A 27,086-nucleotide genomic window follows, 5' to 3' on the forward strand; every position below is an offset into this window, starting at 1 on the left:
ATCAATTGTCGGCTTTCCCCATTTTTGTGAAATATGTTTCTAAAATCGTCTGATTCAGGCTACACTATGTCTAATGATTTGCCTCCTGCTCAGACAATCTGCCAAGCTGTTAATTTCTCCCTTCAGATGCACCGCTGATAATGACGCTAGGTTTTCAAAAGATCTTCTGCAATTTCCATTAGACCCATGGCCCTTGTACCACCTTGTTTTTTGATTTAACAAACCAGTTATGTTGTCTGAAAAAAACCTGTATGTGTAGCACTGAACGAGACCAGGGCTTTTAGAACTGCTCTCAGCTCTCTTGCATTGGACGAGTTCTTGGACCACTGAAGGTACCATGCTCCCTGGGCCGATTTATTGTGTGTAGGCTCTGAGACCAGAGATGGCCCTTTGGCAGATTCTCTGGATTGACCCATCAGTTAACTGACTGCTTCATTGACTGTGGAACATTCACTACCATTGCTAGAGATTCTTTCTGACCATTCCAATTAAACAGCATGAAGTTTTGAAGGGAACGCATATGACACTGGGCCCACTGAACTCCCGGGATGGCCGCAGTCATCAGACCCAATGCCCTCATAAGATTTTTCTTCTTTGGATTGAATCCTTTGGAAGCTTGAGAATTTAGACAAAAATCAGCATTTGCCAAAATCAGGTTCTGAATCTTTTCCTCTGTGAGGAACATCTTGGTCTCTATGAAATCGATCAAATAGCCCAAGAAAGCTTTTTGGAAAGGCTGTAGGTGGGATTTTTCTAAGTTTATCAACCATCCCAGGCTCTGAATGTGTTTGATTGTTAGGTCCAGATTTTGCTTCACTTCTTCAGCGAAAAGTAGTTATGTAGGTAAGGAATAATCTGCACACCTGCAGCTCTTAAATCCTGCAAGTCCTCTGCAAGTAACTTGGTGAAGCAAGAAAAAAAAATACTTACTGGTCCAGTGTCTTGTAATAAATGTCCAGGTCTTTGTTGGCCAGCTCTGTAGTTCTCATAACAATCATCATCTCCCTGTGTTTCTCTTCAGCATCTTTGTATTGGGGTTCCCGAAGCTCTTTCTTAAACCGCAAGATTTCATCCTCAAATCCTTTCTGACGCCCAAGAGCCAAGCTGTGGTTTGTTTTCAGTGTTTCAATTTTGTTTTCCAACTCTTGATGTTCACTGAAAAGCAAAAAAAAGGTACAAGAAAGATGAACCTTAAATTGGATTCAGAGTTTAAGCATAATGAAAGTGAGGCAGCAAATGATATAGTGGATATGGTGGTTGCATTACACACATCTCACAAGCACGGAGCTTAAATAATTCACATAGGTTGATAGTTGCCTGAAAACACTCTGTACCACCATATGGTCTGCTCTTGTTCACTGCCGTTAGATTTTTCTTGGACCAAATTCTGCACTTTTAACAAAGACATTTAATGTGAAAAGTGATACTGATACTGTATTGCACACAAAAAAAAAACCTGAAAAATTTACAACAATGCTGACTTAAACTGCAGCTGGATACAGGATAATGTTATGTAGTAACTAATCGAAGACTGAAGATTCTTACTTCCTTAGATGTGCAGCTTTCATCTGCCCCATTTCCTTTAATAGTTGCTCTCGCTCTTGTTCAACCACCTTTAACTCTTCCACTCGTTTCCTAAGGGTTAAGTTATCCTGGAGACATCGTTCCTGTATCTACAGTGTGTGCAGAGAAAAATCAGCATAACGTGAACCTATAATCCATTATAAAATGTATAAATGACCTGCCTAAGAGCAGACACTGCAAGATGCCTGATATAACCTTAATTAGCCAGAAAGCCTTTAGCCTAGCAACTCTGTTTCTGCCGGTCCAGAAATTAACTACAGCAATTTAGCCACATTCTAGATTGTAAGCTCGAAAGAGCAGGGTCCTCAATCCCCTCATGTTTTGCATTGTATTGGTATTGTTCTGTCACATGTTCTGTCCCCCTCTGTATTGTACAGCGCTGAGTGAACTATTGGCGCTTTATAAATACTGTATAATAATAATTCTAAAATGTGCCTGGCTTCTTGTTAATGAGGTGGACTCATTTTATTTACAACTGAGCGCCGGGAGTACAGCTATCACTATACTTCCAGTGTTTTGACGGCGAGATACTTTCTCACACAGCAGCAACTCTGCCCACCCCTCTGCTGTCCATTCACAGAAGAATCTGTATTTTGTAAGCGGATTCACATAATACAAAGCACTTTATGACTGGGCAGGAAGAGGGGAAGAGATGGGGAGCAGAGTTGCTGCATGCGACTTCAGCTGCTGGAGCTTAGAGAAGAAGGCCCAGTGCCAGAGCATTAAAAATATAATGATAGCTATACTGCAGGAACTCAGTAAAAATGTAAATTGTAAATGTAAGAGAAGTCCACGAAGTGGCATGTGCCTCAATGGACTTAGCCCATAGTAATTCAGCACATTTTAGAAAGCAGCTGAATTCCTTGAGTTCAGCTTTTACTTTCCTACATAGCTTCACTCAGGAAAGACCTATTTTGTGTCTATTCAACTTCCCTATTTTAACTGAAGTGTTTTCCGCCCACCCCAAAAAAAAAGTGTTGGCTGTTTTTTCAACATTGATGACTTGTTCAAGGGCATCAACACAAAAGATTAAGTCAGAGAACAATGTCTGCAAGTGTTCCACCAAGGTTTGATCCTGAAAGACAGGATCCTGCTAGTTTTTCATTGTCCTAGTCCGGGTGTCGGCAACCCGCGGCTCCAGAGCCGCATGTGGCTCTTTTTCACCTTTGCTGCGGCTCCGGAGCACACTGCCCACCAGGTAACAGGCAATAGGGTTGCCGTAGCTCAGTGGTCGGCAAGCCGTGGCTCTTTTAACCTCCCTGGCGGTTTTCCCGAGTGTAGCTCGTGGTAGAATTTCTATACCACGAGCTACACTCGGGCTTACCATGCGGCGCTGCTCTGGGGGTCCCTGCAGCACTTACCTTGTCCTTCGTTCCCGCGATGTGTCCCCTGCAGCGTCCCCGGCCATCTCCTCCGGCCGATGCCGGCATCCGGCTTCTGTGTTCCGGTCCCCGTGACGTCGGGACGTACGGGCGCCGCCGGCGGCGGGAAATTTAAAAAATTTCTTTTTTTTTTTTTTCAATTTTCTATAGTAAAACATTGCTGTTTCATCCCATTTCACATACATATTGTCCCTAGTGCTTTGTCCTGTGCCCTGCCTGCATTTTGTCTGTTCTTTCTGCCTGGAAACTTAGAAAAGTCCATGGCGTCCAAAAAGCGTCCCTTTAGGTCAAAAGCGGTTTTAGACCGGCTAGAGAACAGCGATAGTAAATCAGAACCACTTGCAGAATTGAGTGATAATGATTTGTGGGGAAATTTTCCTAAAAATTACAGCCTACAATAAAAAACTATTTCCATGCGAAAAAATGGTACCGCTTTCAGCACAAAAAATCGGAAGGAATCATACCGCCAGGGAGATTAATGCAGCTCTTCTGTGTGCCGGGCGCCCGCTCCCCTCCCTCCTCTCGGGCGGCCGCCCCAAAAGTCAGGACTCTGCAGCTAGCCTAGCAATGGGCAAACTACGGCCCGGCGGACCTTATAATCCGGCCCGCGGAGCGTGGCAAACATTGGCTGTCAGGATGTAGGCGGGGCAGCGTGACGAACTCCTCTCCTCTCACAGTCCGCCCTGAAGACCAGAACTGCGCGGGAACACGGCGAGAGGAACGCGCGGAGTACAGGTAAGTGAATTGACACAATATGGGAATGAATTACTATAGGGGGGATGAATTACTATAGGGGGGATGAATTACTATATGGGGGATGAATTACTATATGGGGGATGAATTACTATATGGGGGATGAATTACTATAGGGGGGATGAATTACTATAGGGGGGATGAATTACTATGGGGGATGAATTACTATATGGGGGATGTATTTTCAGTTTTAAAAATGTGGCTCTCAAAATAAATTTTAATCGTGGTTTTGGCAAGATTTGGCTCAGTTGAAAAAAAAGGTTGCCCACCACTGACCTAAGGCTATGATTGTGATTATGATGATATACTGTGGCCCTGATTAACCCTTTGCTTACTGGGCCCTTAAACCCCCTTCATGACCAGAGCGCTTTTTGCAATATATGCAGTGTCGGATTTGTTTTAAATGTTGCAATGGTTTTGCGGCTCCCAGTCTTTTTTTCCCTCTCGGAAACGGGTCCAAGTGGCTCTTTATGTCTTAAAGGTTGCAGACCCCTGTCCTAGTCCAACTAGCTGCAGTTTGGCAAACAGAAATAGTTGCAATAACTGGTTGCAGAGCTGGGTCTGTGAAGTTAAAGACAGCATTTAATAGCATCTCAATTTTTTTGTCAGCAGAATCTTTAAATGAAGGAACATCTAATATAGCCACAGTATGAGGTTTGTTTAACCACTTGCCCTCCAGAGGATTCAGACCCCTACCTGACCAGACCATTTTTTGCGATACGGCAATGCGTTACTTTAACCAACAACTGCGCGGTCATGCAGCGCTGTACATAAGTTTATGTCTTTTTCCCTCACAAATTATTTTTTTGCACTATAAACAAAAACAGACCGTCAATTTTGGGGGGGGGGGGGGGTGTGAACCACAAAACTATTTTTGACTTTTGCTATAAAACATATCCAATTAAAAAAAAAATTCTTCATAAATTTAGGCAAAAATGTATTCTGCTACATGTCTTTTCTAAAGAAAAAAAATCCCAATACGTGTAAATTAATTAGTTTACATGAAAGTTATAGCATCTACAAATGGCGGTATATATACTGGAATATATTTGTTTATTTTTTTTTTATACTAGTAATGGTGCCGATCAGCGACTAGCAGGACTGCGGCGGGCATTCGGATACTGGGTGGGAACTAACGGCCATCGACATCTCCAGTGACACTAATACAGTGATCAGTGCTAATAAAAAGCACTGACATTGTACTAATGACACTGGGCAGGAAGAGGTTAACATCTGGGGTGATCAAAGGGTTAACTGTGTGTTGTGTTTACACTGTGTGCTGTTTTACTAGGGAGACATGCTGCTTTCTCTCTCTCTCTGCTGTGGAGGTAGAGAGAAAGCAGCATGTCCATGATGACAGGAGAGAGATCTGTTGTTTACAGAAAGATCTCTCCCCTCTCAGCTTTAGTGGTGATCACCAAGTACCGGCCAAGAATCATCAGCTGGGACCCGGTGACTGACATCCGCTGATATGTGATTTTGCGCACCGCTCTGTAGCAGTATATCGCTGCTAGTATTTAGTAAATGGATAGGAAAGTCAATCATATTTACTTGTAAACTTTTTTTTTACATTTCTCTAGTTACTTCCTGGTTTCTGTGCTGAGGCAAATGATGTCATACATCCTAGCAGTCTTCAGGAGGGGAGAGAGGTTTCTCCGCTCAGCCAATGCCTGAGCTAAGGGCAGGTGGATTCCTGGAAGTATTCTACATGAATATTTTGCCCTTATTCAAGATGGCCACTGCCAGACATACCAGGGGGTAGTTTTTCAAAATGATTTCTTAGCAAAATAAAGCATGGAGACAAGAATGGATGAGTTTGTTTTGAATATTAACAATTAATTAAATAGCATTTTTGGTTTGTGGTGCTCAGTTACAGTGCAATTCCATTTTAAGTCTCAGACAACAGGGTTTACTACCAAAACCAACCACTTTAGAGTGATCTCAATTTTCAATGGATGGAGTTTAGCAATGAATCTCAGAGGAGCGAAAATCTTTTTAGGGTTAACTCTTCATTCCCCTCAATGTGTGCATCCTCTTGAAGAGGCATTTCACTTTCTGACTCTGGCAGAGACAGCAAGGAGCCTGGCGCTTTTGTCCTCTGGACCATGAGGGCTGAATTACCACCTCCCAACTGTTCACAGTAAATATACTGCGAGCAGGCAGCAAGTACAGGCACAGTCACATACATGTACCTGACTAGCCTTCTACCAGGTTTGGGGCATATATATAATACACACACACAAACTATATTGGCAAAAGTATTGGGACACATGCCTTTAGACGAACATGAGCTTTAATGATATCCAAGTCTTAGTCAATGTTGAGTTGGCCCATCCTTTGCAGCTATAACAGCTTCAAGTCTTCTGGGAAGGCTGTGCACAAGGTTTAAGAGTGTGTCTAGGAGAATGTTTGACAAATTCTTCCAGAAGCACATTTGTGAGGTCAGGCACTGATGTCGGACGAGAAGTCTGGCTCGCAGTCTCCGCTCTAATTCATCCCATAGGTGTTCTAATCAGGTTGAGGTCAGGACTCATCCTGGTCTTTATGGACCTTGCTTTGTGCACTGGTGCGCAGTCATGTTGAAGCAGGAAGAGGCCATCCCCCATACCATTCTCATAAAGTTGGGCGCATGAAATTGTCCAAAATGTCTTAGTATGCTGATGCCTTAAGAGTTTCCTTCACTGGAACTAAAGGGCCAAGCCCAACCCCTGAAAAACAACCCTACACCAAAATCCCCTCTCCACCAAACTTTACGACTCATACTTAAGAACGGAGGAAAAGTGAAGTCACTCTGCTCCTGGAAATCGCTGGGCCACCATCTTGCTGCTTACCACATGCCGACAAATACTGCCCAGCGGACCTGTCAGCAATCCCACATCACTGCATGGCCAGTTAAGCATTCCCTATGCTATCCAAAACTTAAAATTATTTTTTAGCTGGACTTACAGTTAAAAATTTACCTGTTCCAACCTACATAAAATTCAACTCAAGAACAAACCTACAGAACCTATTTTGTTTGTAACCATATATACAGTGCTCAGCATAAATGAGTACACCCCAACAGAATTGTCAGAAAACGTTTATTTTCCTTTCAGAATAAACATTTTCTATGGGACACTATACTACAGAATACTCCCACAAATGTGGCCATTGATTGAAAATCGGATTTGTTAATTAACAATTTCATTCAAGACCATGTTGCAAAAATGAATACACCCCAATGAATGTCTTAGGAACAAACTAAATTTTAGACAAAATCCTATTTAACAAAAATTCAACTAAAGGTTAGTCTAATAATTCCTAAAACAAGTGTCCAGCAGACAGTTGATTATAAAAGGGTGTTACTTAACAAAGAAAACCCCTTCCTGTTTCATGGTATCAGCAATGGCACCACATGGAAGTGAAACATTGCAAGGTCTAAGAAAGAAAATAATTTCTTTACACAAGAAAGGTTAAGGATACAAGAAGATCAGCAAAGCTTTACCTATCAGTCAGAATACTGTAGCAAAAGCGATACAAAAATTTAACAATCATGAAACTGCAACCATCTTACAGAGACATCTAGACCACGGGTGACAAACTGGCAGCCCTCCAGCTGCTGCCAAACTACAAATCCAATGAGGCATTGCAAGATTGACAGTTACAAGCATGACTCCCAAAGGCAGAGGCATGATGGGACTTGTAGTTTTGCAACAGCTGGAGGGCCGCCAGTTTGACACCCCTGGTCTAGACCATCCACAGAAGTCATACACCTCGACAGGAATGTCTTCTGTTGAGAAGGGTTGAAGAAAATTGCCATGCAAGTTCACTGCAGTTAACTAAAGAAGTAGAAAACCAAACTAGGGTGATTGTATTCCGTGATACAACACAGCATACACTACAGAGGAATGGCATGCATGGGTGTCATCCACGAATGAAGCCTCTCCTAAAGCCCATGCACAAAAAAGCCCACCTAGAATTTGCCAGGGCCCATCTGAAAAAGAAAACTACTAGGACTCTGTACTCTGGAGTGATGCGATCAAGATAAATGTTTTTGGAACTGATGGCTTCAAATTTGTATGGCGTCGCAAAGGTGAGGAGTACAAAGAAAAATGCATGGTGCCTACAGTGAAACATGGTAGTGGCAGTGTCCTTCTTTGGGGTTGCATGAGTGCTGCTAGTGTCAAAAGCTGCATGTCATTGATGGTATCATGAATTCAAAGATGTACTGCTCTACTTGGTCGTTGTCCAGTTTTCCAACATGGCAATGATTCAAAACACACATCTAAGGCCACTGTTGCATTTCTGAAGAAGAACAGGGTGAAAGTGATTCAGTGGCCAAGTATGTCTCTGATCTGAACCCAATCGAACACCTATGAGTAATTCTGAAGAGACAAGTCGCGCATCAATCTCCATCAAGCATCCAGGCTCTAAAAGAGGCCGTTCTTGAAGACTGGAAAAAGATAGATGTTGCAATATGTCGCCAACTTGTTTATTTCTTGCCTAGAAGCCTTGGTGCGGTCCTTCCAAATCATGGAGGTCATACAAAATACTAGTTGTAGTAGTTCTTGTTGTGGGGTGTATACATTTTTGCATCAATTAATTTGAGTAAAACTGAAGATTTTATAATCTAAGTTATATTAACCTTACTTTCATGTAATCAGCTAAACAAATGTTCTATAAAACTCAGTTTTGTCAAAATTTTGCTTGAGGTGATTGTAACCGTATTAGTGCATTTGCAACAGAAACAATTGAGTACTGTCCGTGATACTTTTTTTATTTGCATTAACATACAATTTTGAGGACAAGCTTTCGGGGTATGTCCCCTTCTTCAAGCTCCAAGCAGTAGTCCCTTCTAATATTCTGCTGAAACTTTGTGATTTGTATTTGTATAGTACTGCTTGAATCTTGAAGAAGGGGACATACCCCAAAAGCTTGTCCTCAAAATTGTATGTTAGTGCAAATATAAAAAGTATCACGGACAGTACTCAATTGTTTCTGTTAAAATTTTGAAAATTGCACATATACATACATACATAAATTCAGGTGAAACTCAAAAAATTAGAATTAGTGCAAAAGTTCATTTATTTCAGTAATGCAACTTAAAAGGTGAAACTAATATATGAGATAGATTCATTACATGCAAAGCAAGATAGTTCAAGCCATGATTTGTCATAATTGTGATGATTATGGCTTACAGCTCATGAAAACCCCAAATCCACAATCTCAGAAAATTAGAATATTGTGAAAAGGTGCAATATTCTAGGCTCAAAGTGTCCCACTCTAATCAGCTAATTAAGCCATAACACCTGCAAAGAGTTCCTGAGCCTTTAAATGGTCTCCCAGTCTGGTTCAGTAGGAATCACAATCATGGGAAAGACTGCTGACCTGACAGTTGTGCAGAAAACCATCATTGACACCCTCCATAAGGAGGGAAAGCCTCAAAAGGTAATTGCAAAAGAAGTTGGATGTTCCCAAAGTGCTGTATCAAAGCATATTACTAAAAAGTTACATGGAAGGGAAAAGTGTGGAAGAAAAAGGTGCACAAGCAGCAGGGATGACTGCAGCCTGGAGAGGATTGTCAGGAAAAGGCCATTCAAAAGTGTTGGGGACTTTCACAAGGAGTGGACTGAGGCTGGAGTCAGTGCATCAAGGGCCACCACACACAGACGGATCCTGGACATGAGCTTCAAATGTTGTATGAGGAATCAAGCCGCTCCTGAACAAACAACGTCAGAAGCGTCTTACCTGGGCTAAAGAAAAACAGACCTAGTCTGTTGCTCAGTGGTCCAAAGTCCTCTTTTCTGATGAGAGCAACTTTTGCATCTCATTTGGAAACCAAGGACCCAGAGTATGGAGGAAGAATGGAGAGGCACACACTGCAAGATGCTTGAAGTCCAGTGTGAAGTTTCCACAGTCTGTGTTGATTTGGGGAGCCATGTCATCTGCTGGTGTTGGTCCACTGAGCTTCAATAAGTCCAGGTTCAACGCAGCCATCTACCAGGAGATTTTGGAGCACTTCATGCTTCCTTCCGCAGACGAGCTTTATGGGGATGCTGACTTCATTTTCCAGCAGGACTTGGCACCTGCCCACACTGACAAAAGCGCCAAAACCTGGTTCAATGACCGAGGGATTACTGTGGTTGATTGGCCAGCAAAATCGCCTGACCTGAACACCATAGAGAATCTATGGGGCATTGCCAAGAGAAAGATGAGAGACATGAGACCGAACAATGCAGAAGAGCTGAAGGCCGCTATTGAAGCATACTGGTCTTCCATAACACCTCAGCAGTGCCACAGGCTGATAGCTTCCATGCCATGCCGCATTGAGGCAGTAATTTCTGCAAAAGGGGCCCAGACCAAGTACTGACTACATATGCATGCTTATACTCTTCAGAGGTCCGATATTGTTCTATGTACAATCCCTTTTTTATTGATTGCATGTAATATTCTAATTTTCTGAGATTGTGGATTTGGGGTTTTCATGAGCTGTAAGCCATAATCATCACAATTATGACAAATCACGTCTTGAACTATCTTGCTTTGCATGTAATGAGTCTCATATATTAGTTTCACCTTTTAAGTTGCATTACTGAAATAAATGAACTTTTGCAAGATATTCTAATTTTCTGAGTTTCACCTTGATATACACACACACACACACACACACTGTATCCAGGAAGTATTCACATCGCCTAACTTTTGCCACATTTTGTTATATTACAACCTTATTCCAAAATGAATTAAATTAATTTTTTTCCCTCAACATTCTACAAACAATACCCCATAATGACATGAAAGATGTCCATTTTAAATCTTTGCAATTTATTAAATAAAAAAAAAAAAAAAAAATCACATGTACATAAGTATTCACAGTCTTTGCCATGACACTCAAAATTGAGCTCTGGTGCATCCTGTTCCCACTGATCATCCTTGAGATGTTTCCACAACTTGACTGGACTCCACCGGTATGAAATTCAGTCGATTGGACACGATTAGGAAAGGCATAAACCTGTCAATATAAGGTTCCACAGTTAACAGTGCATGTCAGAGCACAGACCAAGCCATGAAGTCCAAGGAATTGTCCGGAGACCACCGAGACAGGATTGTATCAAGGCACAGATCTGGGGAAGGGTACAGAAAATCTTCTGCAGCATTGAAAGTCTCAATGAGCACAGTGGCCTCCATCATCCGTAAATGGAAGAAGTTTGGGACCACCAGGAATCTTCCTAGAGTGGGCACCCAGCCAAAATGAGCGATCGAGGGAGAAGGGCCTTAATCAGGGAGGTAACCAAGTACCAGATGGTCACTCTGAAAGAGCACCAGCATTTCTCTGTGGAGAGAGGAGAACCTTCCAGAAGAACAAGCATCTCTGCAGTCCTCCACCAATCAGGCTTGTATGGTAGAGTGGCCAGACAGAAGCCACTCCTCAGTAAAAAGGCAAATGGCAGCAAGCCTGGAGTTTGCCAAAAGGCACCTGAGGGACTCTCAGACCATGTGAAACAAAACACTCTGGTGTGATGAAACACAGATTTAACTCTTTGGCCTGAATGCCAAGCATCATGTCTAGAGGAAACCAGGGACCGCTCACCACCTGGCCAATACCATCCCTACAGTGAAGCATGGTGGTGGCAGTATCATGCTGTGGGGATGTTTTTCAGTGGCAGGAACTGGGAGACTAGTCAGGATCGAAGGAAAAATGAATGCGGCAATGTACAGAGACATCCTATTTTTTTTAATCAGATCTTTTTTATTAATTGAAGCATGGATCCTTGTATACATATAATTATACAACCATAAATCTCCAACAGAGTGTGGCGTTAGTGTCCACAAGTTACATCATTATAATATAAAAGGGGTACAAAGTCATGTATACCAAAGATATAAACAGATTCCAGACCACATTTTCCAGATCTTTTTTTTTTTTTTTTTTTTTTTAAAATAGAAAAAAAAAAAAAGATTTCAAAACAGGCTGGAAAAAAACAGAAAAAAATAAAACACCAAATATAAAACCAAAATATTTTTAACAATTTAACAAAAACCAGCCTTCTTCTAAACTGAACTCAGAGTCAAACTTCCTCAGCTCATCTACATGCAATATAGTAGATGAAATGTCCAATCCAACGTTTGCCAAAAGCAGAGTTTTACTGTATGTATACAGTTATATCCCCAATTCCTATTCAAGGGTTGATGGGACAATAATTATCTCACAGTAGACCCGAAGGGATTCCACCACTTAACAGCCTGTCTTTAACTAATTGTGCTGGTGCTAATCCTGGTGTCCCCAACCAGGCATCCCAGACTTTTGTAAATTTCTGGGCACATCCTCTATGCTGATAAACTAGTTTTCCTCTAATCAGAGTATCATTAACAGCTTTAATTCACTCATTAACTCAATCCATTGAATATGGGAAGGAGGTGTGGAAAATAACCATTTCTAAGCTATAAGTTTCCTAGCAATAAACAGCACTCTAACGATAGCAATACAGACATGTGGAGTATACAGTTCCTCATCCAACACTCCCAATAGACAAAGCTTGGGATCTAATGGTACATTAAGACTCCAGATCTTGTTGATCATTGTTATAATATGGGACCAAAATCTTACCAATTTGGGGCATTTCCATAGCATATGGATAAGCATGCCATTATGAATTTCACACCTAGTGCAAAGAGGAGAATCCCTCCTATTTCAAGTGTATAGCCGCTGAGGAGTGCGATAAGTGCGGTGGATAATAAAGAGCTGGGTAAGCTTCTGAGCTGGGAACAAGAAGACTTTAATTACATTTTCTAATATGGTGGACCACTCCTTGTCTCAAACAATATCTAAATCGGTCGACCATTGTGTTCTACAATTGAGGGACATTGTCTTAGAAACTTTGAGCATAGTGGATTGGTAGATCGAAGATATTCGACCCTTTCTTGTGGTTAAAGCTATAGTTTGAGTATTACCGGTTCAGTAAATAACCATGAAGAGGCCTTAGATTGTGCAGTAATGGCATGTCTAAGCTGTAGGTACTGGAAAAAGAATTGCTTAGGCAAGTCATATTCAAGCTGCAAAGTACGGAAATCTTTTCAGTAATTGACAATTATACTGTATAATACTGGTATATATCTAACTCATCCAACCAGCAAAGCCCTGCAACTTCTGCAACTCAGAATAATTAACATTAAGAAAAATACAAGTGAATGAAGTATAACCCAAATAATGGAAAAGACATTTAGCTTTGGACCAAACTCTATTAATCAACACCAAAGTGGGATATTGTGACATAGTTCTAAACTCACCCGCCTCCAGACATTCCACCAGATTATCGTTGGACAAAACACCCATTAAGAGTGGCTTAACAGTATCTGCATGGTCACCGTCGTGCCAAGCAGTAAGATGTTGAAGTTGTGCAGCTATATATTAGTAAAATGGATTAGGTACCGCCAATCCCCCTGCCTCTCTAGATTCCTGTAATGTTTCCAATTTTATACGAGGAGAGCATTTTTTCCAAAACAAAGATCGGAACACGGTATCAAACTGTTAGAAAACATACATAGGAATCCAGTTTGATGCATTATGCAAAACATATAATACAGAGACATCCTTGAAGAAAACCTGTTCCAGAGCACTCTGGACCTTAGACTGGGGTGACAGTTCACCTTACAACAGGACAATGACCCGAAGCACACAGCCCACATAACAAAGGAGTGGCTACGGGCCAACTCTGTGAATGTCCTGGAGTGGCCCAGCCCGAGTTCAGACTTCAACCCGATTCAACATCTCTGGAGAGATCTGAAAATGACTGTGCACTGACGCTCCCCATCCAACCTGATGGAGCATGAGAGGTACTGCAAAGAGGAAAATAGGTGTGCCAAGCTTGTAGAATCATACTCAAAATGACTTGAGGCTGTAATTGGTGCTAAAGGTGCTCCAACAAAGTATTGAGCAAACGCTGTGAATACTTATGTACATGTGTTTTTAATTTTTTTTTATTTTTAATAAATTGCAAAGATTTCAAAACAAACGTCTTTCATGTTGTCATTATGGGGTATTGTTTGTAGAATGTTGAGGAAAAAAATGAATTTAATCCATTTTGGAATATGGCTGTAACATAACAAAATGTGGCAAAAGTTAAGCACTGTGAATACTTTCTGGATGCAGTGTGTGTATATATATATATATATATATATAAAAATATAAATAAAATATAGGAAAACACCTACAGTGAGGAACAGAAATATTTGAACACCCTGCGATTTTGCAAGTTCTCCAACTTAGAAATCATGGAGGGATCTGAAATTCACATTGTAGGTGCGTTCCCACTCTGAGAGACAGAATTAAAAAAAAATTCAGGAAGTCATATTGTATGATTTTTAAAGAATTTATTTGTCTTGCACTGCTGAACATAGGTATTTGAACACCTGAGAAAATAAGTGTTAATATTTGGTACAGAAGCCTTTGTTTGCAATTACAGAGGTCAAACATTTCCTGTAGTTCTTGACCAGGTTTGCACACACTGCAACAGGGATTTTTGCTCACTCCTCCACACAGATCTCCTCTAGATCTGTCAAGTTTCGGGGCTGTCGCTGAGCAACACAGAGTTTCAGCTCCCTCCAAAGATGTTCTATTGGATTTAGGTCTGGAGACTGGCTAGGCCACTCCAGAATCTTGATATGCTTCTTACGGAGCCACTCCTTGGTTATCCTGGCTGTGTGCTTCGGGTCGTTGTCATGTTGGAAGACCCAGCCATGACCCATCTTCAATGCTCTGACTGAGGGAAGGAGGTTGTTGCTCAAAATCTCACAATAAATGACCCCATTCATCTTCTCCTTAATACAGTGCAGTCGTCCTGTCCCCTTCGCAGAAAAGCACCCCCAAAGCATGATGTTTATGTTATGCTTCACAGTAGGGATGGTGTTCTTGGGATGCAACTCATCCTTTTTCCTCCAAACACATCGAGTGAAGTTTAGACCAAAAAGTTCTACCTTGGTCTCATCTGACCACATGACTTTCTCCCATGCCTCTTCTGGATCATCCAGATGGTCATTGGCAAACGTCAGACGGGCCTGGACATGTGATGACTTGAGCAGGGGGACCTTCCGTGCAATGCATGATTTGAAACCATGACGGCGTAGTGTTCTACCGACAGTGACCTTTGAAACTGTGGTCCCAGCTCTGTTCATGTCATTGGCCAGCTCCTCCCTTGTAGTTCTGGGCTGATTCCTCACCTTTCTTATCATCAGTGATACCCCACGAGGTGAGATCTAGCATGGAGCCCCAGTCCGAGGGAGACGGACAGTCGTCTTTAGCCTCTTCCATTTTCTAACAATTGCTCCAACAGTTGATCTATTTTCACCAAGCTGCTTGGCAATTGCCCCGTAGCCCTTTCCAGCCTTGTGGAAGTCCACAATTTTGTCTCTGGTGTCTTTTGACAGCTCTTTAGTCTTGCCCATGGTAGTAGTTGGCGTCTGACTGTGGGGTGGACAGGTGTCTTTAAAGAGCTCAGACAGCTGCTACTAAGTTAGATTAATGAGTGGAGTACAGGTGGACTTTTTAAAGGCACAGTAACAGGTCTTTGAGAGCCAGAATTCTTGCTGTTTTTTAGGTGTTCAAATACTTATGTTCAGCAGTCCAAGACAAATAAATTATTTAAAAATCATACATTGTGATTTCCTGAATTTTCTTTTTAAAGTCTGTCTCTCAGAGTTGTAATGCACCTACAATGTGAATTTCAGACCCCTCCATGATTTCTAAGTGGGAGAACTTGCAAAATCGCAGGGTGTTCAAATACTTCTGTTCCTCACTGTACATCAGTTTTCTTTTGGGAGCATCTCACAAATGACAATGTTGTATCAAACAATGTTTCAAGTGAATAATCAACTAAAACCGGTGCCAAATTTTAAATCACCAACCAATGCTGCTGCTCCTTGTTGATCAATAATCAAACAAAAATGTGTAAAAAAGAAAAAACAGCACAAAAAAATTTATATAAACATAAATAATAATAGTGTCTAAATTTAAACACAGCACAAAAACGTAATATAAATATATAAAAAAATCTAAAATGATATTAGTGTCCAAATCAAAACAAAGTCCAAATCCAAAAAAAATGTTCCACATTCAATGTGCTCCAAAAGAAATAGTGATGGATCTCGTGCAAAGGAAACTTCAGTGTATTGACACCCTCTGTGACAACCAATATATATTTCACTCACCAAATGTAATGGACTCTCAAACGTTTTAAGAGTCAATAACGCTTTTTTGGATAATGAATATCCTGCCAATAGGGACCTCCACCTTTCAGAAAGATGCTCCAATGGAAGGGTTTTCCACAAAATTTGCTGTAGATTGTCCCTCGGTTTGCAGGGCAATTTGTTGTTCTTCTCAAGTTTGTAAGGAAACCGCTATCAACCACTGAACAGCGCTCATGGAGGAGGTACAGGACACACACTGGGTGATAGGACGGGACAGGTAGCCAAGTTCACACAGCCAGTCGACACTTCTCCGGACCATCCACTCTCATACAATTCATCAATCCGACCGCAACTGTAATGTCACCATCACACTTCCGCACTGCTGTGGTCTTGCACTAAGGCTAAGAATTTTAGGATGAGAAATTACGCCCTGATTTATTCTGTGGACATGATAAACATGGATAAGAATCCCAAAGTGGCCTTGCACAATGAACCTATTGAAGGGGTACCCAAACACATTCAGATCTTCATATATTTTATGTTTCTAGTAGCTAAAATAGTCATCACAACTGCCTGGAAGAGTGCAATCGTAGACTTGGCAGTGATGAAACGGAAACTAACGTGGATAATGACCAATGAAAGGTTGGTTAGCATTTTGAGAGACACCCCTCCTTAAGGATTCAGAGGATTTGGGACTCATTGATAAAATATCTTCCACCCCCTGCCCAAGGGCTGGAAGTGGTTCTAAAAGTTCAATATTTTTTACCTTCATGCATTCTATGTGCTATGTTCTTCTGTGTGTAGCAACTCCCCTCCCCCCCCAAACACCTACCTGAACCCCCTTTCGATCTAGCGATGTCCACGAGAGCCTCAGTAATCCGGGGACTCTCACTACTGATTGGCTGAGGCAGTCATTGGCTCCCGCTGCCAGTGAGCCAATGAAGAGAGGGAGGAGGAATGTGTGTGAATGGATACGCGACTCAGAAGCGCGCCTGCTTGGGTACCCCCTTAGCAAGCTGCTTGCTGTGTGGGGTACCCCGACAGGAGGGTGGAGCCAGAAGCGCCAGCGAGGGACCTGAGAAGAGGAGGATCCGGGGTGCTCTTTGCAAAACCGCTGCACAGAACAGGTAACTATGACATGTTTGTTCCTTAAAAAAAAATAAAACAAGCCTTTAGTATCACTTTAAGGTGCCAGTGGAACTGGGAGTTTCAGCAGGATGTGTCTCCTTTTCTTCTTTCCTTCCTTTTCTATTTCTTAATAATATTGATTTGCCAGCTTCTCACTGGACATGAATCGTGTCGCATAAGAATGGTCATATTCAATACATTTACTTGTTTTTAACTTTGTGGGTATCTTGCATTAACCCAATGTGGGACAGTTATTTGGTTAAGATTGCCTGAACCTCTTTAATTTCATATAACATTGCCTTTTTTCTTTGACCGGTATTCTTGTTATCAGCGCTTCGCTCATTTACCTTTTGGTTGCATTTCTGCCTGCTCTGCGGGACCTCACTTGATTATTCACTTGAAGACTGAATACATTGCTGTTAAGGTATTTTGGAAACTTTACTAAAAACATTGAAACAGAAAATGCCTGTCTTGTTTGTTATGGAAATTGCAGAATAGCTATAACTGAAGTGAAGTGACTTTTAGAGTAATCCTACTACATAGACTACTGCAATTGCTCGGAAAGGATAGGTAGCATTTTTTATGCATGCATATTTGTACTGTATGTTTGTACTCTCCACGTGGATACTCTGTACCTTTAATAAAGTACTACACTATTAGCCGATTTTCTCTGGCTCTTTTGTGAGCTAACTCCTCGGGACTTCTCATCGCGGTTCGCATGCTGCTTGGTGTCATCATCCCTATCTGAGATCATCCTGGCCTTCATGGTCCTATGACTGATGAGTGTGCTGACTGACTTACCTGGGGAAGAAACCAGCTGTTCATGCGCATTTTATATGCACTTCAAGTGAGTGCATATAGCGGAATACTTTTCATGGATTCACCAGCACTGGATGTCACCTGCTCATGGATTTATTTTCTGAACTTTTTAATAACTATTGTTTATCGCAATTTTATCATTTGATATATGTTCACTGTCAGTCACTATTCATTTTATATCACCCAACGCTGACCACTCAGTGTCATGGATACCATCACCACACTTATCAGCATATTAAATATTGATATATTAATAATTCATGAACTCTCTCACTTTAGACTGGTAGCGCTGATCGGAGCACCTCACTGTGTATGCCTTTTAATATTGCTGCTATTCGTTCCATTGTTGCTTCTATTCACCTTATTATTTATGTATATGCACATGTTTTAGACATATTTCATTTGATTCATCCATTACTTTAGCGCTGCACCTTTTATATTTCATTCACTAGTGAGGATACCAAGGGCGGTTCTTTAGTGCCAGCAGCTTATAACCTTTCTACACACCCATAGCGCTCCACATACATTCTAACATTTTATTGTTTTCCCCACGTTCAGTGCTCCTGTAGGCAGCAGTATAACACCTACAACATATTCTAAAAGCCAATATACACATACATATATATATACATACACACACACACACACAGTTGTGCTCAAAAGTTTGCATACCCTGGCAGAAATTGTGAAATTTTGGCATTGATATTGAAAATATGACTGATCATGCCAAAAAAATGCTCTTTCATTGAAGGATGATGATCATATGAAGCCAATTATTATCAAAAGTTGTTTGGCTCCTTTTTAAAATCGTAATAAAAGAAATCACCCAAATGGCCATATTCAAAAGTTTACATCCCCTGGAATGTTTGGCCTTGTTACAGACACACAAGGTGACACACACGGGTTAAAATGCCAATTAGAGGTTAATGTCCCACATCTGTGGCTTTCTAAATTGCAATTAGTGTCAGTGTATAAATAGTCAATGAGTTTGTTAGCTCTTACATGGAAGCACTGACTAGGCTAGATACTGAGCCATGGGGATCAGAAAAGAACGGTCAAAAGTCCTGCGTAACAAGGTAATGGTAATGATGGCAATTTTCTGCGTGTGTGTGCGTGTGTGGTTTTTTTTCCCAACAACAACAGAACCTTACTGCAATTCTGTCCTGATACTATACACCAGTGTACAACAGATTAATTTAGAAAATGTAGGTTCGAATCTCGGTAAAGTAATCCATTTGCAGCAACAGGTCTAAGTAAATAAGTATTGAAAACACTTACTTTTTGGGTATCAATATCCTGCCTAACAGCCATCATTTCTTTGTTAATGACTTCTTTATGCTTTTCACAGTCATTAAGACGTGCTATTAAGTCCTGCAGCTCAGTTTCCTTTTGCTGTAAGTAAAAGATGAATAGGTTACAGCAGGCATACAACCTGTAAATTCATTTTACTTTAATAATTAAAAATTACATACCTCTTTGAATTCTTCTCTTCCATCACTAGTATACTTTTCTATATCCTTCACATGCAAGCTGATCTTTTTAACTCTTTCTTTAATATCATTTAGCTGCAGAGAAATAGGAGAGAAAATTATTTACAGAAGGGAGAGAAAAAACAATCAGAAAGAGAAGCCATAACACAAACTTTGACCAGCACAAGAGGAAATTCCCCCCCCCCCCCATGAATCCCATCATTTAAACCTGTAGTTCTATCACCTCTAGCTCCGAGCTGCTAAGCTGAATAACCCTGTTGAATTTGGATGAACGAAATTATTAAATATGCAACAAAACCTATGTCAACACGTTGAAATGCACGTCTTGATGTATATGAACACACATTAACGTGCCTTATAGGAGTCAAAACTACTGCTCTCCAATCATCGGAGCATGAGCTTTGACAACTGTACAGCTCTAGGGTCCTTCTTTGCAGCATGCTTGCAGAAAACAGAACTCTCTACTCCACCATTTGAATGAAAGCGGACAATGGGAGACATCAAATTCTGTCTTGCAGTAAAGCAATAATTAACAAGAACAGTGAGACAGATTTTGAGACAAGTTTACTACAAAGTTACAGCTTAATTTATAAATTCTTACCTCGTCTGCTGTAAAGTAATACTGGGATAGAATGACACCTGACTGACCACTTCTTAATTGTTCATCTATTTGAAGTAATGAATGGTTTCATCCAGTCATAAATCTAGTGCAGACTTTTGAAAATCTGTTGCATCTGGCTGTGCAGGATTACAGATGCACGTGGTCACAAATATACAGAAAAACTGTTGCAAAGATTTTGCTAAACTAGAAGAAGCTTGATTTGCGTCTAATTATTGTAAGGAACTTGGTGTCAGACCCCAGCCAACTTAAACAACATGTGACCAATGGCTGGTCAAATTCACACCGCGCTGCCACCAATATGTGACGATGAAACTCTCAGGCTCACTCTGCACAAGGATTTTCTAGCTTGTGGAACCAAAATCTAAGTGTCAGCAGACTGAGAGTGATTGTCACTGGGTTTAGTTTACTCCATAGTTAACCGGTTACACCCCAAATCAGTTGCTACCAGCAGATAGTTTATCGGATTATAAACCATTCACTGTAACAATTATGTCTTTTAGTAATGTCTGTAATGCACACTGTCATGACAGGAATATTACAGAGATTTACCATATATTAGCACTCTTCAAAGAGACCGGGATACTTTAAGTTCTTAGTGCATTAAAGAAAATGCTAATGATTTTAGAATAATGTTTAATAAGAAAACAGGCAAAAAAGGTTAAAAAAAAACAAAAAGAGACTATGCTGCAACAGAAAAACAAAGAGTTTAAGAGTGAAAATACTTAGCAAAATGTTCTGTGGATTCCAGTAGTCCATTCAGTGGGCATAAGATAGATCAGTGTTGGCTCTGATAAAAGTAAATTTTGGCTGATATTCTGTTTGATTGAAAAGGAGAGCTCCAGACTGCTCATGCGATCTCTTTTTTAGGTAGCTGAGGAGGGTGTGGACTGAAATAATCTGACCAATGAGGTCTGAGGGGTGGCTGATGAGATGTCACAGTGTTTACGATCATGTAGCTGCAAATCCCTCGGATACAGTTTTCTAAATGCATTATTAGTTTATACTATTAATATAGTAAATATACCACATCATGATCTGGGGTAACCCACATATTATTGTGCATGCAATTGCTATTTTAGAGGTATTAAAAATGTTATCCTTCAGATAGGCAGGACACACACAGGAGGTGATAAGCATTTATTCCACCTCCTGCATATGATAGCCTAATGATGTGTGCCCTTGATCCATTCAGTATCTTCTTCCACACGGAAATATATAATCAACAGTAAGGTAGCTTTATCTTATCTAATTTTATGAAGTATGTGTAGATTTTGAAACTGATTGATTTAGGAATTAAGGGTTTTTTTGCAGATCAGTTAGGACAGCTATCAGTATCAGCTTTATGATGCCCAATCCCAATTCCCTCACTTGAAAGTGCTCATAACCTTGACAGATGTATACTTCTAACAAACTTGTGCATTATTCAGCCATGTTGTGGGAGGGGATCAATAGCTGTAGAGGTAAGCTAGCTCGGAGTCTCCTATTCTAAAAATCATTGCTGGCTTAAAGTGGTAGTAAACAGCGTAAAAAAAAAACCAAACAAACTGGATACCCCACAGGGTGATGTATGCACTGCATACAAGACCAGATTTACCTAAAAAAAAAACAGTTCCCTCCAGTGGCAAGCTATCACCACTGCCAGTGATTCCATCTTCACCCGGTCTTCCTTCCTTCTCTGGCCACAATGACGTCACTCCCATGCATAAGCTTTAGGTACAAGACAACAATGGGGAGTTTACTACCACTTTTACCACTTACCTACTGGGCTTACCCCCTTCCTGCCCAGGCCAATTTTCAGCTTTCAGCACTGTCGCACTTTGAATGACAATTGCGTGGTCACGCTACATTGCACCCATATGAAAGTTATCATTTTTTTCACACAAATAGAGCTTTCTTTTGGTGGTATTTAATCGCCACTGGGTGTTTTATTTTTTGCGCTATAAAGAAAAAAAGGAGCAAAAAATTTTTTTCTATTATACAATTTTGCAAACATGTAATTTTTCTCCTTCACTGATGTGCGTTGATGAGGGTGCAATGATGAGCACTGATGATGAGGCACTGATGATGCTGCACTGATAGGCGACACTGCTGGGTCGCACTGATGGGCACAGGTGGGTGGCACTGCTGGGTACTGATCATCAGTGCCGATCACTTCTCTGACAATTGCCGGTTATCAGCAGTACTTTCCTCACGCTGTGACAGCGTGAGGAAAATGCAGCCGATAACTGGCAACTGTATGTACCCAGTGATCTGCTGTGTCATTGGACACAGCTGATCACGTGGCAAAAGGCCGCTGTTATTGGCCGTTTACCGTATCACGTGATCAGCTGTGTCCACAGGCTGCCCTGTGTCTTTTCACAGTTTTTGGGGTGCCTAGTTCTCAATATCATGACAATCATGTCAATATTTTCCTTGATAAATGTGCCCCATTGCATTAAACAGATTTAAAATTCAGTTTGGCTTTAGTGCATAATGAATGGAAGATTCACCCTTTCTTGTACTGCTCTATAGCTGGAGTCTTTCCTCTGTAGGATTTCTTTCTTCTCCTGCTGAAGTTTTTCAATAGTGTTATCCAGGGGGAAAACTTGCTCTCGAGCTTCCTGAAGATAAATATTTTAAAGTAAATTATTTTGCATAACAAGAAAAAATGACAAGTTTCTCTGTAGCAACAACAAAACTTACAGTAAGCTTAATGTAGATGTAAACCCTAAAAAATGGCATTTAGTTTGCTAAACCACTGTGTATCATAAACCACTGCCATGTTTCTTTTCACAAATATTTGTTTTACCTCTTTTTTCCCCACTGTTGTGTTTCAGTGCTATAGACCTCTCACAGTCAATTTGCTTCATGTCTACATGCATGCATTACTGCGAGTAATTTTTCAGGACTACCTTTTTGAGCATGCTAGCAGCAGAACATGCATACACAATGAGTGTCAGTACTCTGTCCATATTTCCCAGTTGCTCTCCTGCAATGTCACACCGGGAGCAGTGTGCTGACACCTTACAACACAAAGTGCTTGGATGATTAAAATTACATTTTAAATTTGCAACAACAAATAAAAAATTGCAGGAGATTTTAGTGAATTTGGGCAATTCTACTATTAAATGAGGCTGTGCCCTGACTATGCACAATGAAGTTTTTTGTAGATTTTTAACAAGTAGAAAAAGAGTAAAAATAACTTTAAACCAAAAAATTTTTACAAAAAAGAGGCACAAAAATCACAACTCTCTTCACCTTAACTTCAGCAGAATCTTGGCAGTGCCAACCTTTTAACAAACAGATAAAAAGAAGGAAGCCAACTAAAAATCTGACTTTCAAGCCTTTTTGTGATTTTGAGGATGAATTACTTCACACTACCTGCAGCTACGGAGGCCAGGGATGGCTTTTTTTAAAGCTCTATTATTGCTTGTAACAATTATGTAAATCAATTACTGCTCATAGTCTGGGCACAGGTGCACTTTAAGGGAAAGCAGTATGAAATATCCTCTGCCTCATTTAAGTTTCTATTGGTTAGAATAACTGCTTTTAGTAATCTTGGAAGTCAGTTGTTTATAGCAGACTTTCAGAGATCACACAAAGGCTCAATTTTACAATATATAACTTGAGCATTCCCTTTAAAATATTCAATGAAAAAACAAAAATAGAAAGCATTTTTATAAAAATGGAGAACAAAATGGAGTTGCTTCTTATAATGATCAGGTCTGACTTGTCTTGATTACCAGTCTAAAAACTTAGCAGCATATTTGGTTGTTATAAAAAAAACACCTTTGCCAAATTAGTTATCAATGTTTTTTCCAGTTCAAATGTTGGCATCAATAAATATAATTTCATATAATCCATCCTTTCTCAACTTCTTTAACATGGAGGAACCTTTGAAATAATTTTCTGTTATCAGGGATGCTCTGCTAATAACTACTATGTCTACAGCTAAAAATACATTAGCGTGATTTTATTGGGAAGAGTGTTCCTTTGTATGCACTGGGAAGAATCCCTTGTTTACAGATAGCTAAAAATCATAGGTTCGTATTTTTTTCTTGGCCTTTGAGGCACATAGGAATTCAGAAAGAATGTAGACATACAAAAGCAACACCCACTGACAGACCCAAGAATTTTGCAAACCATCTGTTAATTAGAAGTACCAAGACCCGAATCTGAGCCAGATGATAAGGCCCTAGCAGGACAGCTGAACAGTCATGACCAAGAGCAGGCAGCAGAAGACCAACCTAGTGCTCCAGACCTGGACAGAGATATCACTGTCAAGGAAATGACACTACCTGAAAAACACTGAACCTGAGCTACAGAATAACAGAGCAAGTCAACAATCCAAAAACAGGTGGGACAAACACCGGAAAGGGAAGAGAACTAGACCAACATTGAGATGGGGTCAATGGAACAAACCACTGGCACAAGTCCCAGGATAACAAGACTCCCATGGGTAATTTGGACAATCAAACAGGTCCATCATAAGAAAAGACCACCTGGTCAACATGGGATGATCCAAGCTTCATATCCCTAATGCTTGACATTGAAGGAAAGGAGGTTCAATGATGAGAAAAATGGGAATTTTGACTTACCTGTAAATTACATATCATGGAGTATAGTATAGGACACAGGATTTGTAGTCATACACAACAGGTTATATACTGCTACCTATAAATGAATGGACACCGACAAACGTTTTGTTGGTAATGGCCCCCATTGCATCCTCATATAACGCCACACACTCTGTGAAACTCAACTCCAATTCTGTAGCAAAATAAGGAGTAATAGAGAACAAAGACTAGTGTCCTTTGCTATACTCCAAGATGTGGAATTTATAGGCAAGTCAAAATTCCTGTTATCTTAATTATATATTACAGGACACAGGATGCGTAGTCACAGACCATGGGACGCCCCCAAGCAATAAACTGATGGGTGGGCAACAGTAGCAAAAACCAGCAAACAGGCTCAGAAGGAAACAAGAGTCATGGACTGAAAACTCTCAAATTACAGCTTCAAGCACCTTTTGGCCGAAGCTCATATCAGTAGAAGCCTGGAGATTCACTTGGTAAAATTAGGTATGAGCTGAAGACCAGGTGACAGTTGAAACAAATCCTTGATGCTGAAAAGCCCAAAAAACAATAACAGATCTGAAGTGGGCCCTGATAGGGAAGGGAGGACCCTTTTCTTGAGGGTATAAGCCCTACAAATGAATTGCCTGAGACACATCGTTATGGTGGAAGAGAAAGCAGGAAGATCCTTCTTGGGACATTCCGGGAAGACAAAAAGGTAATCAATTTTTTGCACAGGAAAATTCATCCGAAAATGGTTGATTTGGCAGAAACTGGATGACTTTTGGCCTGTGCATACAGCTTTCTGTTCCACAGAAGCTGGTCTTATGAGCACTGATCAGTGTGTTCTGACAGCGGTGGGGGGTTGTTTGTGTCTCTTACAATCCAAAGGCACAGCGGGGAGGGGGGTTGGTGGTTGCTGCACTAACATCTCTTGTGTTAGTGAGGCGATCTGTTTTTTTTTTTCAGGCCACTGGGTAGATTGTAGTGTGTACCCACCTTAACTGCTCTATCTACATCGGGACAATAGAGTTGACTCTTATAGGTCTGCTTCCGGGCAGGAAAAAGGGGAGGGAGAAAGTTTATCCTTACCATGGGAAAGATACCACCATGGGAAGAAATTAAGGTCTTGGTCTCAGAGTAAAAAAAAAAAAAAAAAAAGGTTTTTTTTACATGAATGTTGCTAGCTCAGAAAACACACCTGACAGTGGTAATTAGGATTAACATGAGCCACGCCTTAAGTAAAGGTCTTTAAGTGTGTCAAGCAAAACATTTTTGAAACAGAATTTATAGGGAGAAACCTGTCCCTTAAGACTACCAAGTGCTATATGCTGGTCTAGACCAGACTGGAGGAAGGCTAAGATGCAAGGAATATAACATTCTTGTGTGCTGAGGTGTCTGCTTTCACAGCAGCCAAAACAGGCCTTCCAAGTAGAATGCTCAAAGTGAGAAAATCTACTTCTCCTAAGAACTACAGTACCAAGGTGGGAATGGAAAAATTAGTAATGTCCCCATCTTTTAGGACCTGGGTTTCAACAGGGATGCTGTTAAATCCAGCAACTGTGAAATAGGGCTGAATAGAGGACTCTGTGAGGTGGAGACAGGAGGCATGTTTGGAATAGGCCAAGGTTCTTCCATCAGGAGTCTGAATATATGTCTGTGTACAGGTTCTCCTAGGCCAATTTGGGGTGAGAAAGATGATCAGCATCCATATCCCTTTAATTTCGTAAAGCAATTGAGAGAGAAGCTTCACTGAAAGGAATGCATAAACCAGACAGAAAGAGGTGCATGGAGCGATCGTGGCATGCACCGCAAAGGGCTGTCCTTAACACCACGGGAGAGGGGAGGAACACTTATACAGAATCTATGGCTGAGTTGGAAATCAAAAATGTCAGGGAAATTTTCAGCTGGCTGGATAGAGGTAGTAGGCAATCCAGAGAAGGGATCAGTTTGTTCCACACCATAAGAATATTGAGCTGTAGGGGTCTGGAGATGTTGGATCTCAGAGAAGCAATGTTGGCCTGGGTCATATCTAGAATTAGTTCCAGGTGCTCTGAGCGAAGTGAAGACTATTTAAAGTTGATCATCCATCCAATAGTTTGAGGGAGCTGAATTGTAACATCTTAGCAGGATCAGGAGTGGAGTCAGCACCTTTCTGAAGACCCTTGGTGCTGAAGAGAGTACAAAAGGGTAAAAAATGAAAGGTATTGGTTTCCTGCAGTAAAGCTTAGGTGTGTGGGAAAGATCGTGATGTGAGTAAATAATGAAGGGTAGGATTCCCCTGACCTCCCCACAGCCATACTGCTTGATGCAGGAGCATGTTCTGGCCATCCATGGTGTTGCTACGGGCTGGTTTGACAAAGGGGATCCACCCCAGAACACATTGCCATTGGTAGGTGAAACATTAAGAGACTACAATGAGTTTGTCAGCACAAACTGGAATCCCTGTAAACTCATGTCCGTGTGACAGAGACAAACTCACTTGCTTTACGACACTGCTATACAGATGCTGTAATGATGAGAGAATGCACCTAGTCTTACAGCGGAGATGGGCATCTCCATAATCCACTCAGTGATAGACACACATTGCAGC

The 27,086-nt window shown here is 40.9% G+C and overlaps 1 protein-coding gene across 2 annotated transcripts in view; it reads right to left on the bottom strand.

The window, feature by feature from the left end:
* Positions 1-27,086, bottom strand: part of RAD50 (RAD50 double strand break repair protein) — a 181,473-nt gene that overhangs the window by 19,767 nt on the left and 134,620 nt on the right. For both annotated transcript variants that reach the window (XM_089694055.1, XM_089694054.1), the window contains exons 18-22: positions 22,430-22,540; positions 19,301-19,393; positions 19,107-19,220; positions 1,546-1,673; positions 931-1,155 (exon numbers count right to left, since the gene is read on the bottom strand). In XM_089694055.1, coding sequence (XP_089550181.1) covers positions 931-1,155; positions 1,546-1,673; positions 19,107-19,220; positions 19,301-19,393; positions 22,430-22,540 — 671 coding nt within the window. The remainder of the gene's footprint in view (positions 1-930; positions 1,156-1,545; positions 1,674-19,106; positions 19,221-19,300; positions 19,394-22,429; positions 22,541-27,086) is intronic.

This window comes from Staurois parvus, unplaced genomic scaffold, assembly GCF_062004578.1.
Source record: "Staurois parvus isolate SC_StPar_1 unplaced genomic scaffold, SC_StPar_1.0 ptg000648l, whole genome shotgun sequence".
Classification (NCBI taxonomy): Eukaryota; Metazoa; Chordata; class Amphibia; order Anura; family Ranidae; genus Staurois; species Staurois parvus.